General features: G+C 45.9%; 2 protein-coding genes across 2 annotated transcripts in view; one reads left to right on the top strand and one right to left on the bottom strand.

The window, feature by feature from the left end:
- Ltbp2 (latent transforming growth factor beta binding protein 2) overlaps positions 1-4,148 on the top strand; it is an 88,916-nt gene extending 84,768 nt beyond the window's left edge. The window contains exons 35-36 of the mRNA XM_052739290.1: positions 536-685; positions 1,023-4,148. Coding sequence (XP_052595250.1) covers positions 536-685; positions 1,023-1,168 — 296 coding nt within the window. The 3' untranslated portion in view covers positions 1,169-4,148. The remainder of the gene's footprint in view (positions 1-535; positions 686-1,022) is intronic.
- An 8,278-nt stretch (positions 4,149-12,426) lies between these two features.
- Isca2 (iron-sulfur cluster assembly 2) lies at positions 12,427-14,066 on the bottom strand. The gene is made up of 4 exons (XM_052739291.1): positions 13,936-14,066; positions 13,632-13,734; positions 13,396-13,511; positions 12,427-12,968 (listed from the first exon to the last, which is right to left on the bottom strand). Exons 1-4 carry the CDS (start codon positions 14,004-14,006, stop codon positions 12,794-12,796), a joined length of 465 nt encoding a protein of 154 aa, XP_052595251.1. The 5' UTR covers positions 14,007-14,066; the 3' UTR covers positions 12,427-12,793.
- Between the last annotated feature and the right edge of the window lie 81 nt (positions 14,067-14,147).

Consider the following 14,147-nt stretch of genomic DNA (forward strand, 5'->3'; position numbering starts at 1 on the left):
TTCTATTCCCTTCATCCCCTCCATCTGCCCGCCAGTTACATTGCTGGAGGGATGCAGACAGGGAAGGGGAAAGACACTGACTGGTCGTGGTCAGTCAAGACATAACTCCGAAAGGCTTGGGTCCGACACTGCCACGTGTGGCTGTCACTCTAAACCTTCAGGAGAGTATGGCTTTTGGTCTCAGTGTCTTTCTTTAGGACTGTTAAGATCCATCTACACAGGGGCTGGAGAGCTGGCTCGGCAGTTAAGAGCACTAGCTGCTCTTCCAGAGGTCTTGAGTTCAATTCCCAGCAACCACATGGTGGCTCACAACCATCTGTAATGAGATCTGGTGCCCTCTTCTGGTGTGCAGGCATACATGCAGGCAGAACACTGTATACATAAATAAATCTTTAAAAAAAAAAAAAAGTCCACCAACACAACCCCACCCTTGGCACTCAACAGTGAAAACCTTTGTACTGGAGGGTGTAGGTCCTAGTGAGAGACTGGGGTCTAAACACAGGCCTCAGTATTGTTCCTTCTGACCCTCCCTTAGAACCACTGGCCTCCTTTGAAGGACTTCAGGCCGAGGAATGTGGCGTCCTGAATGGCTGTGAGAATGGCCGCTGTGTGCGTGTGCGGGAGGGCTACACTTGTGACTGCTTTGAAGGCTTCCAGCTGGATGCGGCCCACATGGCCTGTGTGGGTAAGTTTGGAGCAGTGAGAATGACCCCCGTCATGGGACTGAGCTTAGGAAAGCTGGGAAGTGCGCTGCTGCCCCCTAGTGGGCGTGTGTCAAGCTAGTGATTGCGGAAGCTCCTTGGGAACGTCCTTCGATGGATGGTCCCCAACACAAGAGAGACAGTCCAGAAGGCAGAGTCCTGGGCATGCTGAGCCATCACTGCTTCTTGGTTTTGGCCCTTAAGTTGTCTGGTTTGGGGAGGGGAGGCAGCCTGTGGGTGGCATATCCAGGGTAAGGGAGCAGGACCCGGTCTAAGGGACAGAGCGCACCCTACAGCTTTCCTTTTTTGCTGCTTCTACAGATGTGAATGAGTGCGAAGACTTGAACGGGCCTGCGGCACTCTGTGCACACGGTCACTGCGAGAACACAGAGGGCTCCTATCGCTGCCACTGCTCCCCAGGTTACGTGGCAGAGCCAGGCCCCCCACACTGTGCCGCCAAGGAGTAAACGTGAGGGATCGCCGTGGGGCAGCTAGCTCTCTGGAAATGGCTTCCGCCATAGGCTGGGAACTTAAGATTGCTTCCCTGGCTGGGCAAACATCATGGCTGGGAAGACTGCAGGATGACATCAGGCCAGGGCTCTGCAGTCAGGTTGTCAGCCTTGCCTGCTTTTTTTTTTTTTAATCTCTTCCAGTTTAGCTCTGGCTGTGAGCTTCCCTCACTGCCTCTATGCCATTGCCTGGCTCAGACACCACAAATATTTTAATGCTTCAGCCACTGGCCATGAGACAGAGCCTACCTTCTGTCTGTCCTCAGGGCCTCACTGTAGGACGCTCATCAGAAGAGTCCTCATCCACTCCGCTTAGGCTGTGCAGAAAATGCAGGCACCTCTTTCCAGCTGTGATCCACACATCATCCCGATGATTCCGTAACTGGGACAGCAGCTGCCTCTGCCCTGGGATGGCCCTTCACGATCTGTGGAGCAAGACAGGGTTTGGAAAAGTTTGGGGGATAGCTCCACGCCACCTCTCCGAACTACAACCGCCCAGGCAATCTGGTGTGAGCTCTTTTTGCCACATCTCCGCCCTGTAGACAGTCTGTGGCCCCAGGAAGAGGACCAGTTTCCCTCATCTCAGAGGATGAAGACTAATACTAACTTGCTGAGTGTAAGAAACACAAAGGAAGAGGAAAAATGAGCCTGAGAAGCAGCAAGAGAGAAATGCAAAAGCCATGGGGAGCTGATATGAGAGGAGGAGCCAGGATTTATACAGATTGAAAAACACTGAGTGGCTTTGGGCAAATTACTCAAAGCCACCATATAGCCTCTATGCACCAGTAGTGAGGGTTGCCGCAAGATGAGGCACCCATCTCCAAAGACCTTTATTAGCTACTCATGTTCCCTTCGGGAACCAAATCTCTTCTGGGCTTTTTGTGAAACCCAAATTGATGGGCTTGGTCTTGCCAGAGGAAGCTGCGTTTTCAATGGTGTTGATCGCCTCTGCTCAGAAGGCCTTGCCCTTGTTCCCTGCAGAAAAATGAGTGTCTGGAATCCCTCTAGGAGAAGCACTTCCAGACAAGCTAGCTGGGAGTTCAGGAGCATGATGGAATAAAGGAATGTTCACCTGGACTCTTCTGTGCTTGTGTTTCTTTCCTGTTGTACCTGTGTGTTGAACCACGTTGGTTCAGTCTAAAGGTGAGATTAGAAACGAACCTGCATGTGCTCTCCACTTCCAGTTCCACCAGTCCCCGGTGACCGGGCTCCAGTGTGGGAGGTCCCATACTATCCTAAGACAAGGCAGACTCGCTGCATTTCCCTGACTGGCGGTGATGTAACAAGGCTGCACGTGACAGAAGACATGGAGGTGACTGCTACTTCTTAAATCTAATCTGCCCTGCTCTGCCTGCTGCTCTGATCGCCAGCCGCCATGTAACTTATTGAATCCTGCTATACCTGAGCACTGTAACGAGTGTTGTGCATAGATTCCATTTAATCATACAACCATCTCACTTACTACTTTATTCCTATTTACAGGCAAGAAAACTGAGACCCAGGAAGCTTAAATAATTTTCTGTAGGCCATTATCCAGTTGATGTATCCTCAGCAGACCAAAAAACCAGTGAAAGTATTCTTTTGTTCCTAACAGAAGTGCTACTTACAGTGCAGTGAGAGTTGGGAATTTAGCTAGTTGGTAGAGTGCTCACCTGGGGTGCATAAGATCCTGGGGTTCCCTTCCTAACACAGCAGGGGAAGAGGGAGAATAGTGAAGATACTTTTTAAAGGTTGACTAAGATCAAAGTTTGCTCAGACTGCTGGTGGCAAGCCTTTGCTGAGACACACTCATGACTCCTGTTGGAAGCGTGTGTTGTACAGCGTCTGAAGAGCACATTATGGCAATGTCTTTCACGGTTATAACAGGCACAAAGCTAAACCTTTGACCCGAAAATTCCACTTCTAGAACTTTAACATTCAGGCATATTCTCACCAAATACGGAATCACATACGCGAGAGGTTATTTATTAAAGCACTGTTTGTACTAGCAGAAGATTAGAAACAACTTCTATGGGATACTCGAGGAAGATGATGGCAATCTAAACACCCTGTCAAGAAAGATATCCCGACAGACTGGGGAAGGGGGCTGTAGAACAGTATGGAAGATGTGCTGCTATTTGTCTAAAGAGGAGTGGACCGCTAGTAACCTCATCCCCACCACTCCACCTCACACCCATCCTTCAGAGAACGCCCTACCATTGCCCAAGCATGCCCTGATGGCACTGTGCTCTTGCCCTCAGAGTCGGTCACCCCTTGTATTCCTGTTCAGCCTTTAGACATGCTGTGTGCACATACAAATATTGCCTTTTATTAAAAACAGAAATAATACACTGTGCTGTTCTGCACAATGCGGCCCCCTAACCCCCCACCCCCTGCTTTTCTTTTTCCTTCCTTTGGAACAGAATTTTACAAGGTAGGCCAGCTAGCCTAGAACCAATGATCCTCTGCTTCCTTTGTGCTGGAACTACAGGTGCGTACCACCACATCCAGCTACATTCTTTTTTTCTCTACTTGCTCCTACAGAATTATCTCACGCTGCCTAGTGTTGTAGCACACACCTATAATGCCTACACTCAGAAGGCTGAGGCAAGAGGACTGTGAGAGTTAGGATAGCCGGAGCTACAAAACAATGATCAATGGTCTCATTCCATTTTATAGCTGCACGCTATTCTATGGAATGGATAAACCATAACTTACTCAGCCAGTCCCTCGCTGACAGACAATCTCGTTGCCTACCTTTGTTCATAATGCTGTAACGAGTACTGTTGTACATGTGTTATTTCATATCTATGGGATTAAACTCTTGAAAACAAGATGGTTTATGGGAGAGTGACAGGGTGGATAAATAAAATACTGAGATTTTTTTCATTGTATCGCCCCCTTTTTAAATTTGTAGATGTATTACCCACTCAAGAAAAATAAAATATTTTTAAATACAGCTACTGGCTAGCCATTGCTTCAATGCCCTCTCCATTTATATATTTACCTGTTGTTTATAATTAGTAATCATTTTTAAATTTCTTAAGCAACTTTCCATCAAGCAGCTCTGTGGTGCTTTCAGGGGGGAAGAATTCTGGGAGAGCAACTGCAGACTTCAGCCCCAGAGGACAAGGAAAGCAAAGGAAATCTCTGCCTTTCAGACAAACACACAAACTGTAATGACTCACTATTGGGCCCTCCGGAAGGCACATCTGTAACATCAGCTCAGAGACACGACGAGGGCTAGCCTATTCCTTCTATCTGATTGCACCTGCTAGGTGTCAGCCCTCCTCCTCTGAGGCATTGTAACAAAAGACCAGAGGTCAGAGGTCAGTTCTCACAGAGCAAATGTCACCCAAGCACCTTCTTCAGCAGTCCCTTTCTGCCCCGCCCCCCACATCAAAATGAGCAACTTTATTGAACGGCAAAGCACATTTATGGAAGTACACATGGTTACCAAAGGAAATCGCACTTGACATCCTCTAACGTGGCTGTCCAATCTCGTTCCTTGGCAAACAGATGCTTAAGGAACTAAACCTTCATCCTGTCTTCCCAGCACAGGGAAGGGCTGGCTTGGAGGAGTGTTTATTTTCCTCATATATTATCCTTTCAGCTAGTAGGGCATGTTTGCTTAGTTTTGACCTGTACCCCAGAAAAGCCACATGTGCAGAGCTCCCCTGCATCACATCCCTGTACAGGGCCTTCTGATCGAGCATGCTTAGTGAGGTGCATGGCCACATCTTCAAAAATCGTTGACTTCCGAGGCTCGGCTGTTGGGAGTCAGCTGCGGCCATCAGATCTGTTATTCCTGTCATACACACAGGCAAAGATTTCAGTGCAAGGGTTCGAAATGGCCAATGGAAGATGACCCCACACAGCAACCATCCCCAAACAAAGTCTCAAGCATTAGCAGTCCTTGTTAGTCTCTTCTGAACAGATTTCCTCCTAATCTCTAGAAATCAGTCAGCAGTCCCAACATACAGACAGACCAATGCATACAGTTTACACACACTTGTCACTATCATCAGACAACTGAAAAGTATAATTGCACAGTAAGATTGGCCAGGATATATCAACCTAAAGTAGGCTCGTAGATCCTTTGTCTTCTTTGTTGATTGCATTAATATGATTTTGACTAAAGATGAAACATACTATATCCTGGATGGCTTTATGTCAACTTGACACAAACTAAAGTCATCTGAAAGGAGGGAACCTCAGTTAGGAAAATGCTTCCACAAGATGGGCAGTAAGCAAGCCTGCAGGGTATTTTCTTAACTGATGGAGGAGGGTCCTGCCTATTGTGGGTGGTGCCATCTCTGGGCTGGTGGTCCTGGGTTCTATAAGAAAGCAGACTAATGGGCAAGAGAGATGGCTCAGAGGTTAAGAGCACTGGCTGCTCTCCCAAAGGTCCTGAGTTCAATTCCCAGCAACCACATGGTGGCTCACAACCATCTGTAATGAGATCTGGTGCCCTCTTCTGGCCTGTAGGCAGACATGCAGGCATAACAGTGTATACATAAATAAATAAATCTTTGAAAAAAAAAAAAAGAAAGAAAGCAGACTAAGCAAGCCATGGTGAGCAAGCCAGTAAGCAGCACCATGGCCTCTGCATCAGCTCCTGCCTCCAGGTTCCTGCCCTGCTTGAGTTCCTGTCATGACTTCCTTTGATGATGGACTATGTATAAGCCAAATAAACCCTTTCCTCCTGACTTGTTTTTTGGTCATGGTGTTTCGCCGCAGCAGTAGAAACCCTGGCTAAGTCATACCGTCTAGCCTGTATGAGCCCCTTGCTCAATAGTCCCTCCCCAACAGAGAGAAAGAGAGAGGAGGGGCTCAGGCACAGACTTGCATAGAAGCCAATTCTGCAATGACTAAGGCCTTGACAAATCCTCTTTAAAATAATGGGAAGAGCTGGCTGCGGAAACAGGTTCCTGTAATTCTCAGCACCCAGGAGGCTGTGGAAGGAGGACCAGGACTTTGAGGCCAGTGTGAACTGACACAGTGTAACAAGATCAGCCTGGGCTACACAGTAAAACTCTGGTCTCAAGGAGACCAAAAGGAGCAATGGGGGTCTAGTGGGACTGGAACCATGGTTGAATGGTTAAGACACTTTCCTGCTCTTCCAGAGAACTGGAGCTTGGTTCTTAGCACCCATTTTGGGTAACTCTGCAAATGTCTATAACCCCAGCTCCAGGAGATCCAGCATCCTCTGCTGGCCTCCACAGGTACCCTCACAGACATGACGTACATTGACACAGATAGACACAAACAATAAAATAAAAATCTTAAAAAAAAAAAAAAGTAGCCGGGTGGTGGTGGCTCACGTCTTTAATCACAGCACTCAGGAGGCAGAGGCGGATCTCTGTGAGTTTGAGGCTAGCCTGGGCTACAGAGTGAGTTCAAGGATAGGCTCCAAGGATACACAGAGAAACCCTGTCTCGAAAAAAAACAAAACAAAACCCATAATGGTAAATTGGACTTGGTGGCACACAGCTGTAATCCCACCAACTCCTAAAAGGACTGCAAAATCAAGTCTTGCTGGAGCTATAGAATGAGTTCTAGGCCAGCCTGGGTGAGACACCAGGACTCTGTCTCAAGAAATGAAAGAAAAAAAAAAATGGGCCCAGGGGTGGAGCATGACTGAAAGATTTTTCCATTGATATGTATTAGCAGTGAGTAAAACTTGAAAGCTTTTATGACTTGCCAGGAAGAGAGCCTTTGGTCAAAAAGGGCTTGTAGAAAATGCTAATGCTGTTAGTCCAACCAAATAGCTCAATGTCCCTTGCTGCTATCATCCCTTCACACCGTGGGTGTAAATTACTCAAGAGACTTCTTGACACTTTAGCTGCCTCATGAAGTATCCCTGGTAGGTTTTGGGCCTCCTGAAGGCCTCTCTGCCTACACAGCAAACCGAATCAGACCGAATTGGAAAAGCCCAGGTTTAATGGGTAAAGCCCTCGCAGGTGATTCCTGGCTCTTCAGAGAGGAGACAGGCCAAGTGACCAGAAGAACCGTGTCTGTTTTCAGGGATGCCTGTTTTCAGGGATGCCGCTTATACACCCTGTGGGAGTGGTCTTGAGCCTCTCTAGGGGAGGAGCTGTGTTTGGTGGGCTCTGAAGTGGCAGGTTTAGGGAAAGGGATGGGGAGGGGAGTTGAGGTAGATCTTCCATCAGACTCCTTCCAAACATTCCAGACTCTTTGGGTATAGGAATGCCAGGGTGCCAGGGGTTGAGATGGAGCTCCCACCCAAACAATCCCCACCTCCAGGATTAAGTCCTCTGAAAGAAATTCTTCCATAAATAAGATCCATGCATAAAAGAAGTGCTGCTCTTGTTTTTCCCCAACCTGCCTTTTTCTAAACACAGAATTCATTTCTCCCATTACCAGATGGCAACTGACACAGGCTTCTGCATTCTAAGGGACCTTGTTTCTGCCTGCTTGGCCACTGCAATTTAGTGGAGAATATATTTAGCAACAAGAGCTATTCTGCTTGTGCTTGGGAATTTTAAAACCACTACATCAATAATCCATAAAAAAATATTCTTAAGAGTAGACTCTTAGGGGCTGGAGAGAGGCTCACTGGTTAAGAGCACTCATTGCTGCTCTTCCAGAGGACCTGGGTTTGATTCCAGAGTCCCTGTGGTGTGTGGCAGGGTCCTGTGCTGTTGTTCCCTTTGGGGGAGGGAGCTAAGTAGGCACAGAGTCAATGACACAAACTCTGGGAGAATGTCAAAACAACAAGCTCAGTTTATTCAGGAAGAGTAATACCCTTATATACCCTCCACCCCACCCTGGGGGAAGGTCTGATGAATATGCATCTGCTGGTGTGACATGACTGCCCCTCATTGGTCCAGGTCATCTCCAGATCATGTCTCAGTTGCTGTTGCTAAGGCTCTTAGGCAGACCCAGGTTGGCTCTCAGAAAGTATCTTTTTTAATGGTTTGGGTCAGTTGGCCCTCAAGCCTGTTAGGGATGAGTCATCCCACAGTGGTGGCTCACAACTGTTTGTAACTTCAGTCTCAAGGCATGATACCCTCTTCTGGCCTCCACTGGCACTACACACATGTGGTACACAGACATATACAAACACTCATACACATAATTTTTAAAATTTTTATTTAGTGTTTTTGAGACAGGGTTTCTGTGTGTAGCCTTGGCTGTTCTGGAACTCACTCTGTAGACCAGGCTGGCCTCAAAATCACAGGCCCCCTTGCCTCTGCCTCCTGAGTGCTTGGATTAAAGGTGTACACCACTGCCACCGGGCAACAGTAGGAGGTTGTAACATTTAGAATGTAGTAAAACTCTTTTAATAACAAAAGGCTGTTAGTAGTCTGAACTGAGAGTCTTATTATTTTAGTAATATCTATATACAAGTGCTTCCGTGCTGCGATCCTAAGCAGTTAAGGAATCTGCTCACCTCCCAGGGTTCCCTTCTGTCCTCTACACCTGTGATAAGCTTGCTTCTTCTGAGATTTTCCTACATGGAAAATATGTTTCTGATTCCAAACTCAATTTCCATGTTCTTTGGCAAAATGTCTTCCTAGAAGATCTTAATTATTAATTACATACATTTTTAAATTATTAATTAATATAATTAATTAAATACAAGTTTTTGCTGTTAACAAGCTTTTTTGTTTGGTTTGAGATAGTCTTACTATATAACCTTGGCTGGCAATTTGCTATAGAGATCCACTGCCTCTGCCTCTTGAGTGTTTGGATTAAAGATGTGTGCCACTATGCCTGGCTAAAGATTTTAACTATGTTGGGGAAGAGGTATGCAAATGAGTGCAATGTGACCTTGGAGGCCAGAGAGGTTGTCTGGTCCCCTGGAGGTGGAGGTAAAGGTGGTTATGAGCCTCCTGATATGGGTGCTAAGGAATTTAGGTCCTTTCTGAAAATAGTAATATTCTTGACCCCTGAACCATCTCTCCAGCTCTTCCCTACAACAAACTTTTAGGAAACCAAGCAGAAGATACATTTGACCAATAACTCTTCCAGAGTCCACCTGTCTACGGTTTCCCATAGTATTGATGGTGTTGTAAGTGGTGTGGATTCTTTTTCTAATGCTTGTTGAAACAGTTCTAGGTTCCACAGCACTGCGATATAACTGCTTTAAGTTCTGTAGCCCATTTAAGTGTCACACCTAAGCACCTTAAAAATCATTAGAATTTGTTTTAAAAAGCTTTTCTTATGTGGAGTGGGGCTCACGACTTCTGAATACAAGACCGTGTTATCCAAAAGTCTACAGTGAGTGAAGTTCATGCAAAGGGCACTGGGCTTGAACCCAGGAAACAAGGAACACCATTAGTGAAGAGCCCTGGTGCTGGGGTTTGCCAGAGCTTGAAGAAAGAGAGCCTCATTATAGAGCAGAACTCCTTGTCACGTAGAGATCTTTTCTATGGACAAATGTATTTAGGGACTCAATCCTGAGGCTGAGAAGTTAACATTTCAGATGAGTATTAAGAATGAAGCAGAAGGTTATCAAGACGCCACAGTGGAACTTGAAGATGGAGAAACAGATAAAGAAATGTCTAGAAAACATGAGACTTTGCTGGGAACAACTGGAAGTTTGCCAGGACAGGCTGTGCCAATTATGAAGATGAAAATGGAAATAGAAAACCAATTAAAGCAAAGATGTTCTTAGAGACACGAGATTAAAATGGAAGGCTTAAAATAACTCCAGGGTGTCCAGAAGCACAGCATAATTTGGAGCACAACGTAATCTGGAACTCACCTTGATGGTTTCTATAGCTATTACTACTCAGGTTGACTTATAAAGAAATACAGTTTTGAAAACGTGCTGCTCTTGAGACAGATGTGTGATGAATGTTATACATTATTTTTCTAGTGGCATTCTTTTGTTTTAAAGATTTATTTCTATTTTATGTATATGGATGTTTTGCTTGCAAGTATGTTTGTGTGCCTGGTGCCAGAAGAGACCAGAAGGGGGCATCAGATCCCCTGGGACTGGAGTTACAGACAGTTGTGAGCTTCCATGTGGGTTCTGGGACTCAAACCCAGGTCCACTGCAAGGGCAGCAAGTGCTCTTAACCACTGAGCCACCTCTTCAATGACATTCTTCAAAGTGGAACTTCAGCCCTGCAGCTTCAGATATACATGTACACGCAGGGCTGCTTCCTAAGAACTTTGATTTTATCTATATAGACACACACACATGGAGAGAGAGAGAGAGAGAGAGAGAGAGAGAGGGAGAGAGGGAGAGAGGGAGAGAGGGAGAGAGGGAGAGAGGGAGAGGGAGAGAGAGCTCTCCACTTACTGAAATACATTGCTATAAATTAGTGCCATTGTTTAAACTACCCTTATATTTATATTTTTACTTCATTAATCCTGGCAAGTCAATTTACATACTTCAGAATCAAATGTTATAAGACTCAGCAAATATAGCTTAACAAGAACAAGCATTTGCTGGGCAGTGGTGGCACACGCCTTTAACCCCAGCACTCGGGAGGCAGAGCCAGGTGGACTCTGTGAGTTCGAGGCCAGCCTAGTCTACAGGGTGAGATCCAGCCTGAAGTATTTGAATGTTAAGAGGTTATTCTCAGTTTATAGTAGATATATTTTGTTTGTTTACATAGGCAGTTAATTGAGTTACTTTTTAAAATTTGTTTATTTATATGAGTGCTCTATGTGCATGTATACCTTTATGCCAGAAGAGGCATCAGATTCCACTATAGATGGTTGTGAGCCACCATGTGGTTGCTGGGAATTGAACTCAAGACCTCCAGAAGAGCAGCCAGTGCTCTTAACCCATGAGCCATCTCTCCAACCCCCTAATTGGGTTACTTTTTGATGTTCTATAAAAAAGCTTTTCTTTTGGCTGGGCAGTGGTGGTGCATGCCTTTAATCCCAGTACTTGGGAGGCACAGGCAGATGGATCTCTTTGAGTTTGATGGCAGCCTGGTCTACAGAGTGAATTCCAGGATGGCCAGGACTATATAGAGAAATCCTGTTTTGGAAAACAAAAATCAAAAAACAGCTTCCCATTCTAATGATCAATGGCTTGCAATGGAAGATTTAGCAAATAAATACATGTCTAATAGACATACGCAAGTATGATACATATTAAAAAGATTAACACAAAATTAGTAGTACATATGAAACCCAAATTTTACTGGTCACCTTATATTTAACCACTCTTTAAAAAGTCCCTTCTATTACCTACAAATAATGAAGGAACCACTTCCCCTAAACATAAGACCAAAGGTATTTTATAGATAAGGTAGGTGAAGCAACATAGTCTACATGAATTCAATTACTAAATGGTCAGAGAACCTTAAAGCATCTCTTTGGGCATGGAATAGAAAGGCTATTTTTCAAGGAATTCGGGTATCAACAGGGGTCTGGCCAAATTTGTTTTTTGGGGAGCCAGGGGTTATCTCTTGGTTTATAAAACCTAGCAGATTCAGGATTATGAAAATAAAATGTATTTTCCCTATAAGTGGAAAATGGCTTCCTAGGACACAAGAATAAATCCCTAACACATTTGATGAGTGCAATAAAGCTGGGCTGGTGACACAGGCCTGTCATCCCAACTGATTGGGACACCACCAAGACTGGAGGATTGACAGTTCAAAGCCTGCCAGAACTACAGAGGGAACTCATGGCCAGCCAGGGAAATTTTGTGAGACTCTGTCTCCAAAGAAAAATTAAAGCAGCCTAGGAATATAATTCAAGTGCTGGAGCAGTGGTTCTCAGCCTTCCTAATGCTGCAATTCTTCAACAGTTCCTCATGTTGTAGTGATCCCCAACCATAAAATTATTTTCTTTGCTACTTCATAACTGTAATTTTGCTACTATATGAATCATAATGTAAATATTTGATATGCAGGATATCTGATATGTGACTCCCAATGTGACTGATATGAGAACCACTGTGCTCGAGTGTTTGCCTAGCAGGTACAATGACCTAGGTCCAATGAGGTAGGGGCGCAACCACAAAAAAAAAAAAAAAAAAAAAAAAAAAAGAAAGAAAGAAAGAAAGAAAGAGAAGAAGAAAAAGGAATGAACCAGGCCTGGTAGTAACATGTCTAAGAGGGATGGAAGGAAGGAAGGAAGGGAGGGAGGGAGGGAGGGAGGGAGGGAGGGAGGGAGGAAGGAAGGAAAGAATAACAGATGGAAGGAAGGAAGAGAATATTTCGTTTGCCTTTCTAACTCATTCTGGTTACTGGTGTTCAAGCTACCCAAACTGTGATCCTGATTGAAAACACAATAAGGAATAGTTTAAGATGATGCTTTATACATAGCTATACACATATATACAAACAATTCTGAAGGTAGAGAAGTTAACTCCAAACTTTGGAGTCTTGGAAGTGCTACAGATTATACTGGGTTCCAACCAGTGATTAAAGTTGAGGTAACAGCATTTGGCCTTGGCCTTAACATTGTGCCGGGGAAGGGGAGAGTGTTGTGGCCAAGAGTAAAAGCTTCATGTTCCATAATTAATAGTGGTAAAATAAAACGCTCCTGGATTAAATTAAATAAAGTGAGAATGGGACATGATAAGAAAGAAATCTCCAGAATTCTGTTCCCAGGTTTTTCATACTGGTACAACTGATGGCAATCCCAAGGTCATCTGTCACTGGGTCAGATTTTGATAGAGAAAGATGACCCACAGGAGCAGCCTTGCTGGGCTTGGGGGTTATTCAACACTTGAAATGAGCTTCGGATGAGTTCTTGGCTGAAGTCCACCTGGGCCCCTTTCACGAAGGCCAAGCTATCACGATCAACCACCACTCTGGCCCCACCCTGTTCAAACACCCTGTAAAGACAAGAGGAAAGCATTAATGACGAATATCACAAACGCCAAGTACCCAACAACACCCCGAGACCACAGGTGCTCATCCTGTTCTCCAACACGTGAAATATTGCTTAGGACTTCTTTCAGGTGCTGACTTTACATGAAGCAAAAAGACTCAATGTAATGAATAGGAGAAATAGTTAGGGACTTGGCCTGAACCGAGTCCAGCCTCTCTCAACTGACGACCCAGTGGACTCTAAGTAAGCCAATGTCCGTCCTTATTTTGAAACAAGAGGACAAATCTTTGCTGTATCCTCACAGTATGGGGAGGGTGATTGGTTGCTGAACATCCTTAAACGCTTTTAAGTTTGGAATAAAAGCGTATCTTAAACTGGGGTCACTTGTATCCCTCTTATACAGCCTCTAGCGACCCATCCGTCCTCCTTGCCTGTCGTCGGGGTTAATAACTGTATCCAGTGAAAACTTGTATTGGAATCCGGAGCATCCACCTCCCTCCACTTGCAGCCTGAGGAATTCTGACCCTTCGGTGATTTCCAGAAGCCTCTGAAATGTAGGAAAGGGGATCAAGAACGCCAAGCAAGCGGTGATAAAGGGGTGGATGAAAGGGAACTCTTTAAGAGCCCTCCTGGGCACCGCCGCCCCGCGACCAGATCGGCCTCCTACCTGGACGCAGCTGTCCGTGAGGCGGATCTGTCCCTCGCCAGCCTCTGGAATGGAGGACGTCGCTTCCCACCGGGTCAAAAGTCCGGGAGAGGGCGCGAGGAGCCTGCGATGCGGAGAAGGAGGATGAGTCCAGGGGCCAAAGTGGCACCTGATGAGCCTCCATGGTCGTCTCGCACCCAAACCAGGCGACACCTTCATCTGAACTGCCAAACCTTCACCTCCCCCACCGTGAGCTTTCGTCTCGCATCTGTCCCGGAGGCGCAGAACCCAAGACCCTTCCTAAGTGACCTTCCACCCTTGGTACCTGCCCCGGCGCCAGGGAATGACCGCCCTGAACGCCGCGGCCGTTAGCGACAAGGACCTGGCGGCCGCCATCTTGCCCCGTAAGCTCCGCCCCTAGCATGGTCCAAATCCCCGCCTTGGCCTGGGCATCGGGAGGCGGGGAGACGGGGCAGGGGCGGGGTTGCGCTGAGTCTCCGCCCCCAAGTGTGCCTATTGGATAATGAGATCAGAGGG

This window comes from Peromyscus californicus, unplaced genomic scaffold (assembly GCF_007827085.1).
Source record: "Peromyscus californicus insignis strain IS unplaced genomic scaffold, ASM782708v3 Scaffold_15__1_contigs__length_86483966, whole genome shotgun sequence".
Classification (NCBI taxonomy): Eukaryota; Metazoa; Chordata; class Mammalia; order Rodentia; family Cricetidae; genus Peromyscus; species Peromyscus californicus.

Excerpts from the sequence above, each read along its gene's own strand:
- Isca2 (XM_052739291.1), bottom strand. The coding sequence starts at position 14,006 with ATGGCGGCCGCCAGGTCCTTGTCGCTAACGGCCGCGGCGTTCAGGGCG. Across the intron at positions 13,735-13,935 it reads ATTCCCTGGCGCCGGGGCAG|GCTCCTCGCGCCCTCTCCCG; the intron begins GTACCAAGGGTG and ends TCCGCATCGCAG. Across the intron at positions 12,969-13,395 it reads GTTATTAACCCCGACGACAG|GGTGTTTGAACAGGGTGGGG; the intron begins GCAAGGAGGACG and ends TTGTCTTTACAG.